Genomic DNA, 22,410 nt, shown 5'->3' with positions numbered 1-22,410 from the left:
CGCCTCAGCCTCCTAAAGTGCTGGGATTACAGGCTGAGCCACCGAGCCCGGCTTAGTTTCTCTTAATCAGGGTCTGCTGTGTGTGTTTCCATGTTACATTTGTTATACATGTTGCTCATGGATTTCTGATTTTACTATCCAGTTGCTATTATGTGAAGATTTGGAGAATAATAACTATGGCACTCTACTCTATTCCTTCTCTCACCCAGTTTTTTTGTTTGTTTGTTTTTTGAGTCAGAGTCTCACTCTGTCGCCCAGGCTGGAGCACAGTGGCACACTCACAGCCACCGCAGCCTCAACCTGCTGGGCTCAGGTGATCCTTTCACCTCAGTCTTCCAAGTAGTTGGAACCACAGGCGTGTGTCAACCAGGCCCAGCTAATTTTTCTTGATTTATTGTAGAGACGAGGTCTTGCCAATTTGCCCAGGCTGGTCTCGAACCTGTGGGCTCAGGCAATCCTCTCACCCCGGCCTCCCAAAGTATTGAGATTACAGGCGTGAGCCATTGCGCCTGGCTCTCACCCTATTTTTAAAAGTTTTCAAGACCAATCCTGTTTTCGGCCTTACTCTGCAACTCTGGCTTGAGGAATCTACATGTTTCCATTTATTGAGCCCATCTATACCTCTTGTTAGCTTTTGCCAGCAGAAAAATTATCATTTCTTTGCTAAATCACCACTTATCCTTCAGTTTCTTTTCTACGTCTAATGTCTTCTATTCCATTCTATTAACCCTTGTGGATTTACAGCATTTTTATTCCTTTTCTGCCATGTAAGTGGCATTTCTAGCGGGTGAAGAGATAGTATTTGTCACAATGTTTGATTTGCATTCCTAATTTGTTTTATAGCAGGAAACACAGGAAATTCAAATTCAAATCTGGTTTTGCTCTTTGGATTGGGTCTTTTCCAAATTGGGTTTTTTAGTTTTGATTATATAATTAATTCTGAGTCCCTTTTCCTTTAACCTCTATTATCATAAATACCCTTATAATTCCTCTACTTCCTGTCACTTCAGATCTTTACTTGTATAGCTGGCTTTCTTTACAGGAAACTACCTCGTTCTTTGGCAAGTGCACATATCACAGGCCCTGCAGCTTTAGTATCTTACGTAGTGTTTAGGGCATTTGTTTTAAATATGTGTTAAGGAATTTTTAGCCCACACTTCAAAACTGACACTAAAAGCTGAAGCTATCTTGAAGTTTACACTGTCAATCTGTAATCCAACCAAGCTCTTAAGGAATAACAGAGCATTATTTCATTTGTGTAATAATCTTTAACCCTTCCAACTACCCTTCCCATCCCAACAACTTTATTCTCAATTCAACCCTGAAGGATAGAAAGGTAGGTAGAAAAATTCAAAGCCTGGAGAAATGCAGTGACTTCCTCTAGGGTTGCATGCAGTATTTCATTTACCATCCTTCTACTTAACATTACAGAAATTTTTAGAGTAAATTTTTATAAACTCCAGGAGACTGTCGCAATTAGCATTAAAACTTCCAACAAAAAAAAACTGTCAAAGATAAAAATATTCTATTTAGCTTCTTATAAAAATATAAAAAGCTGAGCAAAAGAAACAGTTGCACAGTTAATATATAAAATGTATTCTATTTTAAAATGGCATGGAACTAAGAACAAATCTTTCAGGTTGGCAATTGCCTCTTTCCCAATGGGGACTTCAAATTGGTAAGAGTCTCTTGCAGGTAACAGCCTCCCAGCAGCTTGTATTTACTGGAATATTGCTCTCTGAACACGCACACATTCAGGTTTGTTAAATATATCCTCTTCTGTTTCTGGAGTTAGTTGGATGTTATCTTTGACAGGAGACAGAGGCTTCTTACAAGAAGGAAGCTTTTCAGAATCTCTGAAAAATATAATGAAATAAATGTATTGTTTTAAGGGTATTATTAGAGAATAATCCATCTGGACAATAGAGGTAATGTAAAAAGAATTCAACCCTTTACTGTATAATCCCTTGCAACTCATTATACAACACAGTGAGGTTCTCCTCTGAACATTCCCACTATATTTTGAGTCTTGTTTCTTAGTGCCCCTGCCTGCTTTGCAAATCAACTTTCAATGTAGGTGCTAGGCCACTACTATATATGTATTAGCTAAGGATATGATCCCAATGAACCTTATTTTCTCCTAGTGCCCTTTTCAGGTCTAAGAACCAGAATACATAAAGCATGAAAAAATGGTTAAGCCCTATCTTTTAAACTCTGCTGTCCTCCAACCCTTTCTTTTTTGCCGGAAGTTCTATGTCTATAAACAATAATCCTATTATAAAGATATTAAGGTAATTCTATCTTCTGTCTACAAAAATTAATTATTGGTAAGTCTTATTTTCTAAAAGGCATTTATTTAAGAATATTATTGCAGCCTTAATGTATCTCTAGAAGCAGTTGTCAAAATGTTTCTGAAGATTCCCAAGATTCTTTCAAGGTGGGGAGGGTTAAGATCAAAACTATTCTCACAATATTGAGACTTTAATTGCCTTTTTCACTGTGCTGACATTTGTATTGATTATGTTAAAGCAGAACTGAGTAAAGCAGCTGGCAACTCAATATGAATCAAAACAGTGACATCAAACCACACAATACTAGAAAGTTCTTCATGAAGGAATAAAAAGCAAAAAGCATTCATTTTTTAATAAAATCTCAACCCAAGCCGGGCTCGGTGGCTCAGCCTGTAATCCCGCGCCTTTGGGAGGCTGAGGTGAGTGAATTGCCTGAGCCCGCGGGTTCGAGACCCGCCTGGGCAGCGAGACCTCATCTCTACAATAAATCAAAAAATAAGTGGGGTGACAGAGTGAGACTCCAACTCAAAAAAAAAAAAAAAATCTCAACCCTTTGAACCCTCTGGTACACTCCTTTTTTTTTTTTTGAGTCAGAGTCTCGCTTTGTCATTCAGGCTGGAGTGCAGAGGCACGCTCATGGCCACTGCAGACTCAACTTCCCGGGTTCAGGCAATTCTTCTGCCTTGGTCTTCCAAGTAGCTGGAACTACAGGTGTGCACTACCATGCTTGGCTAATTTCTTCTATTTATTGTAGAAACAAGGTCTCATCAAGTTATCCAAGCTGGTCTGGAACCCCTGGGCTCAGGCAACCCTCTCGCCTTTGCCTCTGGGATTACAGGTGTGAGCCATGGCTCCCAGCACACTTCTTAACTTGTGGCACAATGGGAAACATACATAAAGCACTTCTATTGTGTATTAAAGTATGGTAGTTAGCTCAAGTAAAAGCATGTGTGACACTATGGTCATTTAAATTGAGGTATTTGGCAACGAGCATCTCTAAAATGAACAGAGACCCTATAACTTAAAAAAAAAAACAAAAAAAAACCACAACAGTAATTGTTGCCAATGATAAAATTCAAGCTTCCAAGTGAAATCAGAATTTTGAAAAGCTTGTGTCTGCCACTCAGCGGCTTTCTAACATGAAGGCTTTGCTGAGTATATTTTCTTATATTATGTGATAAAATATGCCAGTATTTGGAAGATAAGTACAGCTGAATGAACCAATATTTTCCAAATGACCAGTGAATATCATGCACAAGAGGCACTAAAAGTGTACCAGTGAATTGTAATATAACACAGGAGCACAAAAAGTCAGGTGATATGGTTTCATATTCCATGTTGCAACTAACCTGAAGAAACTATCACTTGTTAAATTTAGCTGTAATAGAAAGGGAGAAAATTTACAATTATCTAAAAAGGCTATTAGAAGACACACTTTCCAACTAAAAATATGTGTAGAGACAGACTTCTTTCATGTTCTTCAACCAAAACACTATATGACAACAGATCAAATGTAGAAGGAGATAAGAATCCAGTTGAGTTCTATTAAACCAAATAGTAAAGATTTGCAAAAATATAAAACAATGCTACTTTTCTCACTTTTGGGGAGTTTTAGAAAATATAGCTATTTTTCTTAAAAATATGCAATCTGCATTCATATCTAATAGGCTTACTATTGTTTTTTAAAATAAATATTTTTAAAATATCTATTTTAATTTCTATGATAGTTATGTGTTCATATGAGAAAACAACAGAATTATCTTTTAGAGGGTGGATCCTTTGTAGTATACAATCGGAATGTGTTCCTATGGATCAAACTGTCAACCAAAGATTTTATCTGGAAGTTTTGAGAAGGTTCCATCATGACTTGTGGAAGAAACATCCCATGTTGTGGCAAACAGGTAATTGGTTCTTCCACCATGACAACACACTGCACACCTGCCCACACTGTGCCGCGTATTCAGCAGTTTTTGACCAAAAACAGCACGACCCCAGTGCCCCACTCTCCTTATTCACCTGGTCTTGCCCTGAGCAACTTTTTTTTGTTTCCCAGGATGAAAAAAGTCCTCAAAGGGAAATGTTCTGCTCATACGGAAGAGGTGAGTTACATAAAAAACACCAAAAGCACTAAAAGGCACCAAAATTGATGAGTTCAAAAACTGTTTTGAGTACCGGAAAAAGCATTTTGATAGGTGTATTGCATCGTACTCTGAAGACGACTGAAGTTTCAACATGTAAGAATAAACACACAATTTTTAATAAAAAAATTGGTTTTTTTGGGTCTCCCTCCCTTATAAATAAGCCACACAGACAAAAGTGTTTTTGGGCCCTCAGTAATTTTTAAGATTATAAAGCATTTCTGAAAACCAAAAGTTTGAAAACTGCTGCTATACAGTTTAATCTTAGACTTTGCGCAATGTAAAATAAGAAATAATTGTGCAGTGCTTACTTATTTACAAAGTATTTGTATGAATATCGTCTCATCTGACTATGACATTTCTATCAGGTTAGGTTTAATCCTATCACTCCATAGTTTTTTAAAATAAACATTTTATTAGACTCAAGTACATTTCCTTTATTGAGAACAAGAAAATTAAACTGATGCTACTCGGAGGCTGATTTTGTTGTCTAACAGAAGGAAATGTTGTAAAAACTGTAACTTTATAGAGGATTAACTCTTTTTAAACACTGCTTGCTACATACATTATAATCATATAAACTCAATGATTCTCCCCATTTTAAATGTGGTGATCTAGGGAAGTATGTTATAGAACTATGCTTCCAACCCTTGTTTAAACTTTATTCTCATTACAATCCTGAGACAAAAAAATAAAGCTGAGAAACTTAAGGCCTGGAAAAGCAATTTGCTTTAACAACAGAGATACCCCAACACCAGACTGAAAACTGGGTTTACAGTTTGCCACATTTTTATGAAATGAAGATATAGAAATTTAAATTAATTATACTTATAAAGAGTTAGCTAAAGAGAATAGAGAAAAATTATTCTTTCATGATGAGAGAAACAAAAATTGATTCATACAAAACTAGAAAGCACTGGGAGAAAGGGATTAAAATTATTGAAAAAGAATAGTTTATCATATTTCAGCATAAGAAACAAGGTAACTCACTTTTTAAATCCAAAATTCTTCCAGAGCTCACTAATTTTTATCTGTAATCCAGGCTTGTTCTCAGCATTACGATGATTTCTCTTCTGGATGTTTGCTGGCTTCCTGCTCAGCCCACTGGCTCTGGCAGATATTAGAGGTTTGATCTTGGTTGTAGAAAGAGATTCCATAGAATTGGATTTATATAGCCCAGGAACCTGAAGATTAAATGTCCATTTTAAGACCATTCTGTTAAAACAACTGCTTTTAGTTAATTTCAAACTATTCTTCATACAGTGAAAAAGAAGAATTAACCATAGGCAATATGTTATAGCCTAAAAAATGTGCTAAATGTCTATTACAGAAATCACCATACTTATTTTAGCAGGTAGCATGTGCACCTGGCATAAAATTTAAGTTACAAAAGAATAGCGAGAAAAGGCAATCTCCCTCACTCCTTGTCTCTCTTTCCAGAAGCAATCACAATTACCAGTTTCCTGTGCATCCACAGAATTATTCTTTCACATACACACACACACACGCAGCATACTACACACTGTTGTGTATTTTGTTTTTTTCACATAATAAATCTTGATTCTAGTTAACAATGTATCTTAGAGATTTTTCCATTTCACAGGTAGAACTTAATTTTATTTTGAATAGGTCTCCTGTTTTTTTTATTGTATAATTGTGCCATAATTTACTTAAATGAATCTCTATTGACATTTAGGCTGTTTCTACTCAAGGGTTGATTGTTATCCTGTGGAAGGAATGGAGCCATTGAAGTTTTGCTGTTGTTTCCTAGAATAATAAGAATGAGGTATATAAAAAGTTTTACAATTGATAATCGGTAGAGGGTATATAAAAAATGGAAAAGTTAAAACAAAATAAATGTTCACAGAGAAAAGGTGAAATCCTGAAGTAGGGTGTTGATAATGGGAAAAAGGGGGAGAGCAAAAAACAAGACAAAGAAATACATGTTAGACTTTGGAACGGTATCGATGTTTGGGTTTTTTTTTTTCTACCTGCCGAAGAAGGATCAAGCTGGCACCTATAAAGAAAATGGACAGTCCAGGTGTAGTAGCTCATGCCTATAATCCCAGCACTGTGGGAAACGGAGGTGAGAGGATTGTCTGAGCTCAATAAAGATCAGCCTGACCAATATGGTGAGATCTCGTCTCTACAATAAATCAAAAAATTAGCCGGGCGTGGTGGCACTGCCTGTAGTTCCAGCTACTTGGAAGGCTGAGGCGGAAGGATCGCGCAGCAGGTCAAGGCTGCGGTGGCCGTGAGCAGCGTGCCACTGCACTCCAGTCTGGGTGACAGAGTGAGACTCCGACTCAAAAAAGAAAGAAAGAAAGAAAAAGGACAATCCCTAATGTTTTGAAACTAAATGACAAAGAAAATAATAATTTCTTATTTAATAGATAAAAAACAAAAACATTCTGAGAAGAAATGGTTAGGGCAAAATATGGGATTTGATTTTAGATATTAAAGATGGATATCAGAGAGTGTTCACCTAGAGAGTCATCAAAACAGAAGTAATGGTTAAAACCTTGACAACACAAATCTCTAAGAGCAAGAACAATAACAAGAAAATGATGGTTTACTGTTTAGACACAACACCTTTTGGCAAAGTGCTTTCTACAATTCTAGTAATATCTATTGCTGCAAATAATTTTGTAAGTATTCTTCCAAGCTTTTTACTATGATTATACACACATACACATGTGTGACTAAATATTTTTAAGTATTTAAACAAAAACACCATGTTGTACATACTGTTTAACATGTTTTTCCTTTTCAACTCAAAAAATAATGAGTATCTTCCCAAGTCCATATATACATTTGCAAAAGCCTCCTCAAAGATTTAAAAAATAATCTCATATGTTTTACACTTATATCTTTATTTGTATCAGAAATTGCTATGGATTGAATGCTGTGTACCCTCAAAATTATGTTGAAGCCCTGACCCCCAGTGTGATGGTATTTGGAGGTGAGACCTTTGGGAGGCAATTAGATCATGAGAGTGGAGCCCTCACGAATTAGATTAGTGTCCTTATAAGAGACATGAAAGAGATGATTTCTCTCTCTACCACATGAGGACACAGCAAGGCTGTGGGGGAGAGGAGAGGCAGTGGTGGAAGGAGTGGTAGTCGGAAGTGGACCTCACCAAACACCAAATCCACTGGTGCCTAGATCTTGGAATTCAGATACTGGACTTCCCAGTCTGCAAAACTGTGAGAAACAATTATCTGTCATTTAAGCCACCCAGTTTATGGTATTCTGTTATAGAAGAATATTGTCTAAAACAGAATTTATATTTATATTGTGTGAAATAAAGATCTGTCAAATAGATATGCAATAGATATGCAGACCACAAAATTTTTTTAAAATTTTGTGCTACTGAAAAAAATAGTACATGTTCACTGTGGAAACAAAGAAAAAAAAAACAGAAAAAAGTTCAAGAGCCAAAACCAATGATTATTTAATAACTCACTCCCTTACTGTTATTTAGATTAGTTCCAATTGTTCACTACTGTAACCAATGCAGTTTTAAGTATTCTTGTACTTAAATTCTCAATGTTTCCTTAGGCTCAAGTTTTAGGATGCACTTACTGGTATAAATTGTTTGACCTCTTTCAAATTGCTTTCCAGAAATGGCAGACCAATTCTTTCTTAAATATATGATTGTTTGTCTTACTATACTCTCATTAAAAAAATATAAGTATAAATAAAAATATATTTTTTGGAAATATGGACGGGCAATAGTTGTGTTTTATTATTTTAATTTGCATTATTTGATTTCTAATGAGGTTAAACATGCTTTTATATATTAATCAATTGTTTGTACTTTTTCTTTTGTGATCTCTGTTAATGACCCTGGTCCATTTTTTTAAAGTTAGAAAAAGTATTTTTATATTGATGGGTGAGAATACTTAATATATAAAATATGCTTTAACTTGTGAGTTTTCACTATGTAGAAACACAAATATTTATATATTTTGATTTAAAAAACTGGCTTATCATGGGTATAGTTTCTAATGGCCTTTTAACAATACACATAAAACAAATAACACATACCTTTGAAATTCATCCCTACAAATCAATCAAGAATCTGTTCTCAAATATAGTTTTTGTTTTGTTTTGAAGTTGGGGTCTCATTCTGTCACCTAGGCTGAGTGCAGTGGCATGATCATAATAATCTGGGTTCAGGCCTCAACTTCCTGAGTAGCTGGGACTGCAGGCACACACCATCACACTCAGTTAATTTTTTTGATTATTTTTTTTTTTTTGTAGAGATGAGGACTCGCTATTGCCCAGGCTAGTCTTGAATTCCTGGGCTCAAGCTATCCTTCTGCCTTGGCCTCCCAAAATGCTGGGATTACAGGTGTGAGCCACCGCACTCTGCCAAGAATATGTCCTCAAACATTGACCCATTGGTTGTAGCACTATTTGCTAGAGCGATATAATTTTTAGATAAGTGACAAAAACAAGAGGATTAACTCAATCATACAGTAGCATATTATATAGTTATTATAAGTAATGATTATCTAAGTACATGGACATAGATCTTTAATATATACCACAAGAGAAATTAGGTACAATCAAGCACAAACATGGTCCAAAGAAGTTTGAACGTAGACATTTTTGAATAAATAAAAGTACAGGTATTTTAATTTTTAATTTTGCTTGTATTTCTAATTGTCTAGTAATAAGAATGCATTTCTTCTAAAATAAAAAAATAAAATAAATGTTTTACCTTGTTCCTTAGATGAGTGTCTTTTTTCAAAAAATGAGATAAATGTAGTTTTGAAGTCTGATTACTTTGATTATCAAGTGATTTAATATTACAATCAGATTCCTAGATCCCCCAGATTAAAACATAAAATTAGAGTTTACTACAGAATTTTTATGAAAGCAAATCAATATTCAACAAAATGGAAAATAAGTAAAGCACTGGATATAATTAATTATAGAAAATGAATCTAATATGGAAAGGACGTCTGCCAGTTTCATTCAAAAAGCTAGCAAGATATTTTAGCTGAAGAAGTAAATTATATAAAATATATATTTAAAATTGAAGGTTTTTCTGAGCCATTAGAGGAACATATCAAAATGGTGACTTTATCTAAGGAGACTTCTTTTTCTGAGTCACCATTTTGACATGTTCCTCTAATGCTTTATCTACGTTTGGTTAATAGATTTCATAAGTTACTAGCTACAAAAAGTTGAACCACTGCAGTTACACATCTCTCCTTTTAATTGAGTAGCATGTTCAATAAAGAAAAAAAGGGGTGGGAGTGGTAGCTTATTGCCTGTAATCGCAGCAGTTTGGGAGGCCATGTGGGAGCATTGAGCCCAGGAGTTCAAGACTAGCCTGGGCAACATAGCGAGACCTTGTCTCTACAAAAAATATCAGACACCTGTGGTGGCACGTGCCTGTAGTTCCAGCTACTCGGAAGGCTGAGGTGGAGGGATCTCCTGAGCCCAGGAGGTTGAGGCTGTAGTGAGCTGTGATCAGGCCACTGCACTCCAGCCTGGGTGGCAGAATGAGACCCCAACTTAAGAAAAAGAAAAAAAGGAGAGACAGAGAGAAATAGTCTCTACTTATATATAATAGTATGGTATATGCACTTTTACCTTTAGCAATGACTTTACAACCTACCCTCTGCCCCCAATTTCATCAGATAAAACTCTTTTACAGATGAAGAGTTCTCTTATAATCTGTATTCCCACAAAGGTCAAATAAAAAAAAAAGTGAATGGAAATTCAGGAGACTTTACATTCCTGCATTTTCCCAAAAGTTTTTTAAAAATTAAATATTTAAATACTTAAATATTTAAGCTGGGCATGGTTGCTCAAGCCTATAATCCCAGCACTTTGGGAGACTGAGGTGAGATGAATGCCTGAGCCTAGGGGTTCGAGATCAGTCAGGGCAACTTGGTGAGACCTCGTTTCTACAATAAATCAAAAAATAAGCCAGGCGTGATAGCATGCACCTATAGTTTCAACTACTTGGAAGGCTTAGGTGGAAGCATCGCCTGAGCCCTGCAGGTGGAGGCTGCGGTGACCGTGAACATGCCACTGCACTCCAGCCTGGGCAACAGAGTGAGACTCTGACTCAAAAAAAAAAACTAAATTAAAATTAAATATTTATCTTGGTATTTTACTAGTATTTTATACATTAAAAAAAATAGTGAGAAAGTACTCCCATTAGCTTACAGAAATTCTTAACATTCCTTGCTCCAGGTTAACAGTTGTAATGCTCTAGGCTCAATTATTTCTTAAAGATCATGAGTAAGATGCCAAGATGACTTCAACCTCAAACAGGGTCAATGAACTCAACACACATATGGTTATCCTTTTCACAATGAACTACCAACAGAAGCCTCCAATATTAGCACATTTTCTTCAGAACCATATGATAAAAACTGACATTCAAAATGAAGTCCCACTGGCACTGTGGGGTTTTTGGAAACATTTTTAATAAAAGAAAGATTATATAATTTTTATGCTGACTGTCAGCATCTAATTCTTTGCAAAACATGGCTAAAAGCTCACAGCAAATGAAACAGGCAGATAAGTGCTGGAAAAAGAGAAAAGAATGCCTTGAAGGAGCTCAGCAGACAATATCTCACAAAAAGACAGTGATTTTTTTTCTTGTTTTTTGAGTTGGAGTCTCACTGTTACCCAGGCTGGAGTGCAGTAGCGTGCTCACGACCACCACAGCCTCGACCTGCTGGGCTCAGGTGATTCTTCTGCCTCAGCCTTCCAAGTAGCTGGAAATACAGGTATGCGCCACCATGCCTGGCTAATTTTTTGATTTATTGCAAAGACGAGGGCTCACCAAGTTGCCCAGGCTAGTCTCGAACTCCTGAGCTTAGGCAACCTTCTTGCCTTAGCCTCCCAAAGTGCTGGGATTATAGACTTGAGTCACCACGCCTGGCCTGAGACAGTGATGTTTTTATGAAAGATGTTCAGGAAATAACTGTGGTGATACCCAAATGGCACCAAGTGAAAATGCGTTATTAGGTAAAAAATCAAAAAGATGACACTAAAAAAGAGGTTCTGGTGAAAGAAACAGAGTCTTCTAGAACAGTATGGCCAGTTCTCAGTATGGGTGGACTGAAAGCAAAGAGAGAGAAAGGGAAAAGAAAAGCAAAAGTCTCAAAGGCAGCCAAGGGATTCGTTTGAAATACTCTTAAAAACATAAAAAAAACCCATATAGGACAGATTTTAGGTTCAAATATGTAAATTGATTTCAGTTTTTTCCAAATTAAAATTATTTCTGCATTTGAACTTGGATTTTTCCTTCCATTTACATCCAACACAACTCAAATTTCCTTTGGGAACTTGAATGAAATATTTTCTTTTTGAAAAATGGCTACATTGATTTATTAGATGTTGTTCAATATTTGGGATTACTAGACATCAAAATTCTGTCAAACAATATTATGGCTATAATTGCTCTTACAACTTGGTAATTATAGTTGGTAAAGATAAAACAACGTATGTTATACTGGTAAATTTGAGATAATTCAGATTTTAAAAAAAGCTATTATGCTATCATGTCATCAAAAAAAAAAAAAAATGTCCCTGGATTTTATAAGCAGTACAATCATGTACCACATAGCAACGGTTCACTCAACAATGGACCACATATACTGCAGTGGTTCCATAAGATTATAAAACTATTTTTACTGTACCTTTTCTATGCTTAGTTATGTTTAGATATAAGCATACTTACTTTTGTGTTACAATTGCCTACAGCATTCAGTACAGTAACATGTTGCACAGTTCTGTAGCCCAAAAGCAACAGATTACAGAGAAGATCTTTAAATGAATAAAATGTGAACTTTCTACACAGTAGGATTTAGAATGAAAAATTGAAATAGCCAGTCATGCCGGGCTCAGTGGCTCAGCCTGTAATCCCGCGCCTTTGGGAGGCTGAGGTGAGTGGATTGCCTGAGCCTATGGGTTCGAGACCCGCCTGGGCAACTTGGTGAGACCTCATCTCTACAATAAATCAAAAATTAGCTGGTCGTGGTAGCGCACGCCTGTAGTTCCAGCTACTTGGAAGGCTGAGGCGGAAGGATCGCTGTAGCCCAGCAGGTCGAGGTTGCGGTGGCTGGGAGTGGCCACTGCACTCCAGTCTGAGCAACAGAGTGAGACTCCAGCTCAAAAAAAAAGAAAAAGAAAAAAAGAAATAGCCAGTCATTTCTACAACATAGGCAAAATTTCCTCAGTTATCTGATTAACATTCTATTTCCTCTTACATATGAATTTGAAAACAAAGGTTTCATAATGTGACTTACCTCTGTATCAGAATCCTTACTAGAAGGCTGAGAAAGTTTTGATTTAAAACTTAAACTGTATGATGATAATTCTACACTTTCCTGGGACTGTGAAGAACATCCTACTTCATTTAAGGGATGAGATTCATCACCTGACTCATCACTCTTTAACTGAGACATATCAGACATATTATTCTCAGGCAGAGAGGTGGAGGAATCACTCTTCCTTCGGAACTGCTGCAATGCTGTGCTTGAAGAGGGGCTCAGGGTTTTAGAAAAATCTCCAAGACCCCCAGACCAACTAAAACAGCTTCTTAGTGTTCCCATGGTGGGTGGTGAAATGGTCCTTGTGAATTTGCTAGTCTTAAAAGACTGAGACACTTCATCAGTAAACACTGTTACAGCATCTGGAATCTGGTCACTTGAATTATGTGCTAAAGCATCTGGAATCTGATCACTTGAATTATGTGCTATATCGTCAGAAATCTGATCACTTGAATTATGTGTTATATCGTCTGGAATCCGGTCACTTGAATTACGTGCTACGTTTGTATTAACCAGTTTCTTGCTTTCTAGGTCTAGATAATCTGATTCATTCTGATTGGTCTCTTTCTCCAAGACAATGGTTTCATCTAGAGGATGGCTGCTCACGTTCTTTGATACACAGTCAGCAGAATCCAGAGAACTACAAAAAAACCTAACAAGAAAAAAAAAAACCCAGAAAGAAGTAAGTATTTTAGAGTTTTCTCAAAATGGTGTCAAGATTCAAAATAGAATAATGGTCTGGTTTCTTTTTGAAAAAAGTCTCATAAATACTTTATCAGTAACAGCATAAAGATTCTGAACATTATTCAAAATTTAAAATTTGATTATGCTGACATTCACACATTTAAAAATTTACTTAAACAATGAATTTTTAGATGGAACTTTCTAAAAGCAGTCAACTATATACACATGTATTTGGAACTTTTGTACTTTATCTATACCTAATCATACAGGTGCTCTTCCCTAAACTTTTAAATTCTCAAACAGAAGATAAACTCTCCGAGAGAATAGGGGCTAAAGCATGACTGACAGCCAAACATACCAACAAATATGGAAATATGCAACCGAAAGGATAATTTCCAATGTTTCATTATAGGATGCAAAATGAAAGAAATTAGCCACATACTCAGCTTTTGTCTAGCAATAAATCATCTGGGAATTTGTAGTACATGAATCTACCAGCTTGTTACATACTCTACTTCTACACTATTTTAAGTATTGAGATTAAGACTTTCAAAAAGATTTATTCCCAGAGAGTTTGGGGATTTAAAAAGAAAATCTTAGAGTACATGATCAGATAAATATAAAACCTGAGAATTTATCTTCTAAATAAGCATTAATTCAAATCCAAATGATGAACAGAATATTTACTAAAAACTTAAGAGCAAAAATCCTTTCTACCATTTCATCAGCATCCCCAGATAAGCTGTATGGGAATAGAGCAGGAAGCAGAACATGGAAGAACAGTTCCTGCCAGGTTTTTCACTAAGAAAACTTTAAATGGACAGTAGGCTGGGCACGGTGGCTTATGCCTATGATTCCAGCACTTTGGGAGGCCGAGGTGAGAGGACTGCCTGAGTCCATGGGTTCGAGACCAGCCTGGGCAACTTGGCAAGACCTCACCTCTACAATAAATCAAAAAATTAGCCAGGCATGATGGTGCATGTCTGTAGTTCCAGCAACTTGGAAGGCTGAGGCAGAAGGATTGCCTGAACCCAGCAGGTTGAGGCTGCAGTGGCTGTGAACACGACAGAGTAAGACTCTGACTCAAATAAATAAATAAATAGTAATTCCTACAATGCCCAACTATTCTCCTATGTATTATTTCATGAGTAAAGAGAAGTTATAATGACTGTGCTCAGGGTTAAAAAATTAATCAGCCAGAGATTAATTAATTACCATTCCAGTTCATGGCTGTTTCTTCCCAACTAGCTCATGTAACTTAAATGTTATTTCCATATCTCAAAAGATAAACTGATTGACATGGTTCTAGGATAATTGTTTACATAATGAAGATAATTAAGATTTAAAACAAACTTCCAAAAAAAAAAAGCTGAAAGATAGAAGACATTTACTCATTAGTTGCATATATTTAAAAAGAGAGGGGTGATAATGCATGCTTGCATTTATATTAATGACTAGATATTTGCCAACTGCTTGATATGCTGAGCTTCTATTAACCTTCACAATACCTTTATATATATGATCATCCATATTTTATAAAGAAATAGGCTCAGTGAAGTTAAATGGTGTGTGAAAGATCACTCAACTAATAAGATGACAGAGAACTCAAATCCAGGCCTGTCAGACTGTGTACTGCTTTCAATCCATCCCATCAACTATGACTAGGAATGTCTCCTATCACCATTACTAACTATACGACCCTGGGAAAGTTTAACCTCTCAGAGCCTCAATCTCTTAACCTCAAATAGTGAAAATAACACCAGTCCTGTGTATCTCATAATATTGCTGAGGAATAAGAAAACATTTAAAAGAACCCTAAAAACATATTTAATAATATCTAGTTATTATATGTTACTATATTACCCAGGTCAGAAAATTATACATCCCAATTATTATTTCACAGGAAGCTGATGGAGAAAAAAAGTCATTTCTCCAGGCATCTCTTAAAGCACCCTCTGAACACGTTACTAGTGAAACATCTCAAGTATATAAAGCAGTGATGTACAGTCTCACACTTGAGGATATCCTCAAGCTTCTTCAATGATTAAATAGGCAAGTCCTGTAGACATTATCCTCATTAGTTGTCTCCAAAAAGGAGTACAGCACTAAACAGCAGAAAAGGAAGAGTCTACTCTCATCCAAGTAGAAAAACAAAACCAAAGATGTCTTCAAGTTAGAGAAGTCAACTTTCTAGACATTTTGATCAGCACATATCATCGAGAACACCATTTTCCATCTTCTGTGGCCTGCTTTTTCATCTTCCACTGTTAACAAGCACCTTTAATGACAGTGACTTGCAAAAGAATAAAAATGATCATTTAATTGTACTTTACTGTGACTGTTTCCTTAAGACTACTCCCCTCTAGATTCCATGTTTATTAACAACAAAATTAATACCAACAGAATACCTGTTAAAATAGATAATCAACATTCTGTCATACCTGCTTCTGGTCCCCGGAACCACAACTGCACCACTTTTTTCATTTTTTCTCTGTAAAAATGTTGCAAACTTATTTCTTGTCCTAGGTGGTGTGCTTATGCTTTTGTTGTTAGTTGTCCCATCTACCAGGTCAGGCACAAATACTTCAGAAGAGTTCAAGGTTTTATTACTGTCACAGTTATTTTTCTTGGTCTTCTTTGTGAATGAAAAATACTGACCCAACAGATCATCTTCTGACAACTCTTCTAAATAAAAAGAAAATTATTTGTAAATCTCTGTTTCACTTGTAGTTAAAGATTTAGCCTTAAATTTCACATCTACATCCCACTATCCTAAGAACAAAATCTTATTTATTTGAAACTATGCCTCATAAAAGAAAACACAAGGAAGACTAAAAAGAAAAAAAAATTACTTGGCTGTGTTTTACAACTTCACAAAATAGTTAAATTTGTTATTTTTGAGTTGGAGTCTCCCTCTGTTACCCAGGCTGGAGGGCAGTGGCATGCTCACGGCCACCCAGCATCAATCTGCTGGGCTCAGGCAATCCTTCCACCTCAGCCTTCCAAGCAGCTGTAACTACAGGTCCATGCCCGACTAATTTTTTGATTTATTGTAGAGATGTCTCGCCAAGTTGCCCAGGCTGTTCTTGAACACGTGGGCTCAGGCAGTCCCCTCACCTTGGCCTCCCAAAGTGCTGGGATTACATGATTGAGTCATCGTGCCTGGCCAAAAGTTAAGATTTAATATCAATTATTTGTACAATTTTATGTTGAAATTATGCAAATCAAAATTTCAGGCATAATCAAGTTTATATGGCTATATACTAAGGGGCTTTTTTTTGTTGTTGGTAGAAACAGGGTCTTGCTCTGTTGCTTGGGCTGGAGGGCAGTGGTGTGATCATAGCTCACTGCAGCCTTGAATTCCTGGGCTCAAGTGATCCTCCTGCCTCAACCTCTTGAGTAGCTGGACTACAGGTCTATACCACCACACCCAGCTAGTTTAAAAATGTTTTTTGTAGAGATGAGGTTCTTGTTATGTTGCCCAGGCTAGTCTCAAACTCCTGGGCTCAAGCGATCTGCCTGCCTTAGCCTCCCCCAAAGTGCTAGGGTTACAGGCAAGCTAATTTTGAATGCTAAAAAAAAAAAATTTTAGTAAAGTTTATATGTAAATGCCAAGGGTACCAACAATATGTATACACAGAGAAGAGATGTTATCTACGTACTGCTTTTTGAAGTTGAATTGAATTATAGTAGCAATATAGCAATGTGCAGTATGATTGATTTCTTTAAATGTTTCAATAAAACCAGCAGCTGTTTATACATACCATCTATGTGTCATAGCTTTTGAAGTATATTGTGACTGTCATATAGTCAGTAATTTGTGCCCTAGCTCTGATCCTCATTATTTCACTATGAGGCCCAAGAAGATTGCTGTGTGTCAAATGTATTCCATGTTGTTAGAATAAATCATAAGACTAAAAAATAACAAAATAATTATCCTGAGATAGAGCATATAGGTGTTTTAAATTACGTTGACTAATTTTGAGTCTGACAGCTTCTACTCCACAGAGGTGTGAGTATACACTACTGTAATATTTATCAAGTCAATAAAACAGGTTATGCATATCCAAATACTAGAGACAAGTGACAATTCAAATTTTTTAAAGGTCTAGAGTTTTAAAAAGCTATATCAGCAAACTAGATTTTGATCCCTGGCAAAAGCTACAACTGTTTATTAGGCAGGGAATTGCAAATCCTCCCAGAAGAAGAAAAGACAAGTATTACAGGATCCCCCCAAGGCTCATCCAGAAGATGCCAAACCAGATTAGCCACATTTTATTTTCATGATACGGTTATTAGCATGGCTGTTCAGGAAAATTACACAGATCAAGACTATCTTGAATTTAGCAAGACATTTCAGTGTCTCTCATATTATCCTAGTGGATCATGCAGAGCAGTATCTACTGTATATTAGTTAGGGAGATTTGCAGCAAGTTGCACAGCCCTAAAAGACTAGGGCAACTGTGAGTCCAAAAGGAAGTATATCTCACATGCTCTAGATTTCGATACTTCCTCTGATTCAGTTAAACATTACATAAGCAAACACATTTTAACCCAAACTTTAAGATTTACCCCATTTTCAAATGACATAGATAATAACCATATATTAGAAGATAATACAAAGATTTTTAAAAAATTAACAGGCAGAACAATAAGCTAAACTAAAATTAACTAAACCAAAATTAAAATGAATCAAGATTATTGCAACATAAAGTAGTTAACTCGCATTTAAGTTTAAACTATAACTGTACCTGGCATAGCAGCAACTGACAAATTTCAAATTATAAACTCAGCAAATGCCAGCAAAATGACAAGATTGCTAATTAAAGCCACTACATCTTAGTTGCAATAATAAAAGCACAACCTCTAGATGATAGAATAAAATGGTGCCACAATTCTAAATATCTATTTTAAATCTATACTATACTAGAGGAAAATCTACAAGGCTATAGGAAATCACTTACGTAGAGATCCAAGAGACACTGAGAAACCACATTTCAACAATCATTCCCACTGTAACAATTACACAATTATTTTAAAAAACCGTATTATATCCAAAGCACAACCTGATAAACAAGGAACTTAGAGCCTGGAAGAGCAATTTAGGAGGGTCACAACAACTGTCTCTTAAAATGTGAAGGGCTGCCATAAAATAGAGATTCAACTTACTGCAGTTATTCTGTTTTTCGCATTTGTGTGTATGCCCAGAGGACAAAACTCATTGATGAGTGGTAGTTATAAGACAGTAGACTTAGTCTGACATAAAGAATTTGCTGATGATGAGTCATCTACATAAAATGAACAGCCTATCTGTAACATCAGTAGCAGAAGAAATACTTGTCATGTGCCAAGCGTTTTTATGTCATCTTATATAACATATACAAAGACTTGTGAAATAGGCAATATCATTCCCATTTCACATGGAGAAACAAAAGTTCAGAGATATTATCATGAAAAACATTTAGGTTCATAAAGAATCAGGATTTTAGCCAAACAAGTATAATCTATACCTAAATTTAAAAAATAAAAGCATAAACTAAAATTTTGCAAACATCTTTGTTTTATTTTTGTAGTTGGTAATTCATTCACTGATGTAGATGTCTGAGAGAAGGAAGAGATTACAACATATGTTCCATCTCTAAAAGTCTTCAATGGTTAAAAAAACCCAAATTTTCTCACTACCTAGTGTTTCACTCTCAGCACTTCTGTTCAACATTGTATTGGAGGTTCTAGCAGGCGAGAAAAATGAATAAAATGCATCTACTTAAACTGGAAAAGGAGAAGCAAGACTGTCTTTACTCATCAGTGACATGATTGTCTACATAGAAAATCCTATGGAGTATACAAAAGAGATACCAGAACTAATACGTGACTTTGGCAAGACTGCAAAATACAAGATTAGTATATAAAAATCAACCGTATTTCTATATAATAACAATAAACAAAGAGAAATCAAAATAACAAATACTATTTACAAAAGTATTAAAGATCTTAAACATAAGGATAAATTTGACAACAGATACGTAAGACCTGTACAGTGAAGACTACAAAGCACTAAAAAAAAATCAGAAATTGATCAGAAACTAATACTGCTAACATGTCAACCCTCCCCAGATTGATGTGTGGATTCCACTAAATCCCAACAATCTTTTAAAAAAGAAATCAACAAGCTAATTTTAAAATACATATGAAGATATGAAGAACACAGAACAGTCAAAACAGCTTTTCAAAAGAAAACAAACTTAGGGAACTTACACTACTCGATTTCAAGATTTCCTATAAAGCTACAATAGTCAAGAGTGCAGTTAATGCAAAAGGTAAAGAGAACAATGGCACAGAAAAAAGAGTTCAGAAAAAGACCCATATATGTTATCAACTGATTTTTCAACAAATATGCCAAGGCAATTAAATGGGGAAATGGTACTGGAACAATTGGTATTAGAACAGCTACACTTCCATGTGCAAGGAAAAGCACATGATGGAGCAGGCCTAAATGTGAGAGCTAAACCTAAAAACTTATGGAAGAAAACAGGAGAAAATCATAGTGATCTTAGGTTTGGCCAAGATTTCTTAAATATTACCAATACTCATTAGCATTTTGCAAAAACAAAATACATACCACTTCTTGGTCTTTTCACGATAGATGACTTCCTTGGAAGATTTAAACCTTTAGTACCAATCACTCGTTCAACTCCCACAGTACTTAGATTTTCCTTCAATCTTGTGGTACCTGAAACAATATCCAATTCTAGTCTGGGACTATAATTTCTATGCCAAATACTATTAACATTAGTTGATTTTTGACATATTTTGTCATTCCAACTATGACTTCTTGATTGGGCAAGCTAAAAAAGGAACAGGAAAAGGAAAAGTGTTACTTGAAGAAGGAAAATAACCATTTCCTTCTGTATCAACATAGATTATGAATATATTAAAAGTTACCTTAAAAAGATTTTTAAAAATTATTATTAAAAAAATAATGAGACTGCAGCTGAAGAATTATGGTCAGGAAAAAAGTGCCTTTCAAATGTGGGTATTTCCATACACAATATTACCAGTTTAATGACTTTGGTTCTGATTATCAATAGTTTTGAGGCTACAGGAAATCACTTATGTAGAGATCCAAGAGACACTGAGAATTCCTTGGTAGGTGCACAGGCGAGAGACCGGGGTACAGATGGAGGCAAATGGAGTGAAGTCCTAAGGACTTATTCGAGGAAGAAATGTTTTAACAGAATAGAGAACAGAGGATGAACAGAAACATGAGGAGAAAGAGGAGAATAGTGGAAGACTGTATCTCAAGGGATATATATGATTGGAAAAAGGTAGAATACAACAGTAAAGCGTTCAGAGACACGTAGCAGTGGTGCACAATAAATATTTGCTAAACTTTGAATGAGCGAAAAACCATTTTAATTACCAAGGGTAGTGTTTCTAGATTTGTGTGTATAATAATGCCAAATGTCAGAGGCTAAATGGGGTGAAATGAGAAAGAAGGCATCAAATGCTTAGTATGTTCAAGTGAAAGCTCAAGTCTAAAGATCTGAAAATATACAGCATGGTCACTTTGCAATTTAAAAAAAATTAATATACCTATGTTTTAAGAGGTAGAATTTCTCTGGGATTAAGTTGTTTTCAGTGTACATTCTGCACAGTGCCTAGATATAGACTTGCTTAAAAAAATGTTTTTAGTAAATGAAGATTTGCCTTTAATCACAGTTCCTGAGATGTAACTAAAATGTGCTTTTATATAGCAGTCATTAACATGTTACCGTAGCAGTGTCTGGATTGTAATCATCGATCTGTTCAAAAGTATTTATATCTTTATTTCCAAGTGCTATTTGAAGAGCTATAGAATCATCAACATACCTAATTGGTAAGATTAAGGAAAAATGCCTGTATTAACAACCAAACAATACTGTTTTAAAACACAAATATGTTTTCCATTGTCACAGAAAATCTTTAGGTTTATAACTTAAATGGTTCCTACATACTTTCTACATCAGCATTATCCAAATCACAGGCATAGTTTGCTAGCCTCTATTTGTCCCTGCAGGAGTTGGCTGTCTTCGGAAACAAAACCCCATGTCATCACTTCCTCTCTCTCTTTCAAGGAGTCCCAGCCACCACATAAGTGCCTCAGGGCTCTGCATCAGCCTGAGTGCACATGCCCAGTGGCTACAGGGAAGGCATCCACTCCTCTTGCACTCTAAAGCCCAGAAGGCTCCTCCTGATACATTGAGCTCGCTTGCCACAAGGGGTTCTCTCAAGTGCCACCTTTGGAATGTGTACCATAATGTGCACCATAGGCACACTCCTGTTAATCTAATTTGCACATTACAGCAGATGAGCTTCAGGTTTATAAATTAAAAGTTTATTCTAAATTTGTACTAGCAAGGTAACTAAGCTGAACAAAATACAGATTTCACTATAAAAAGGAAACGAAAACAGTTTGCTAGCTTTTTATAGAATACCTTACAATAATAGCATCATAAAAATATAACGAAAGATGCACAAAACTCTATCATTCTAGTTCAGAAAGGATACTGCCCAGCATAGCTTAGTGTTTTGGGATCAACATCATCTTCATAGGCATTCAGAGGGATGAGTTTCCTTTTCATGGGATCAAAAACAAGCTGATAAAGGAAAGTATTGTTGGCTCGAATAAATCCCTTGATGTAATCCTCTGGTACTGTTATGTTCATCTTGAGATAATGTCCAATTTTCTTAATAACCTAACAATGAATACAAAAATATTTTATACGCAACTGACGAATAGGGAACGTATTATCCCTAAGACTGATCAGTTTACCTTAGAGGAGCAGGAGAGACTGAAAAATCAACTGCTTTCACCTACAGCAAACAAGATCATGTCAAATCACTTAAAATTATGTCTCACAACTAATGTTTTCTTTGTTTTTTATTACTAATTCAAAGGACCTCAAATTCAGTTATACATCAAGTTCATATTCCTAGGTATAATTCTAA

The 22,410-nt window shown here is 35.7% G+C and overlaps 1 protein-coding gene across 2 annotated transcripts in view; it reads right to left on the bottom strand.

The window, feature by feature from the left end:
* Positions 1-1,578: 1,578 nt before the first annotated feature.
* Positions 1,579-22,410, bottom strand: part of EXO1 (exonuclease 1) — a 28,920-nt gene continuing 8,088 nt past the window's right edge. The window contains exons 6-14 of one of the 2 annotated variants that reach the window (XM_008063865.2): positions 21,970-22,157; positions 21,195-21,291; positions 20,042-20,267; positions 15,864-16,107; positions 13,188-13,390; positions 12,715-13,127; positions 9,159-9,260; positions 5,420-5,613; positions 1,579-1,856 (exon numbers count right to left, since the gene is read on the bottom strand). In XM_008063865.2, coding sequence (XP_008062056.1) covers positions 1,721-1,856; positions 5,420-5,613; positions 9,159-9,260; positions 12,715-13,127; positions 13,188-13,390; positions 15,864-16,107; positions 20,042-20,267; positions 21,195-21,291; positions 21,970-22,157 — 1,803 coding nt within the window. In that variant the 3' untranslated portion in view covers positions 1,579-1,720. The remainder of the gene's footprint in view (positions 1,857-5,419; positions 5,614-9,158; positions 9,261-12,714; positions 13,128-13,187; positions 13,391-15,863; positions 16,108-20,041; positions 20,268-21,194; positions 21,292-21,969; positions 22,158-22,410) is intronic. The other variant, XM_021715428.1, reaches the window with a different exon arrangement.

The sequence above is a fragment of the Carlito syrichta genome, unplaced genomic scaffold (assembly GCF_000164805.1).
Source record: "Carlito syrichta isolate Samal-C Ts95f unplaced genomic scaffold, Tarsius_syrichta-2.0.1 Scaffold307108, whole genome shotgun sequence".
NCBI classification, from domain to species: domain Eukaryota; kingdom Metazoa; phylum Chordata; class Mammalia; order Primates; family Tarsiidae; genus Carlito; species Carlito syrichta.
This window is presented reverse-complemented; position numbering and strand designations above follow the sequence as displayed.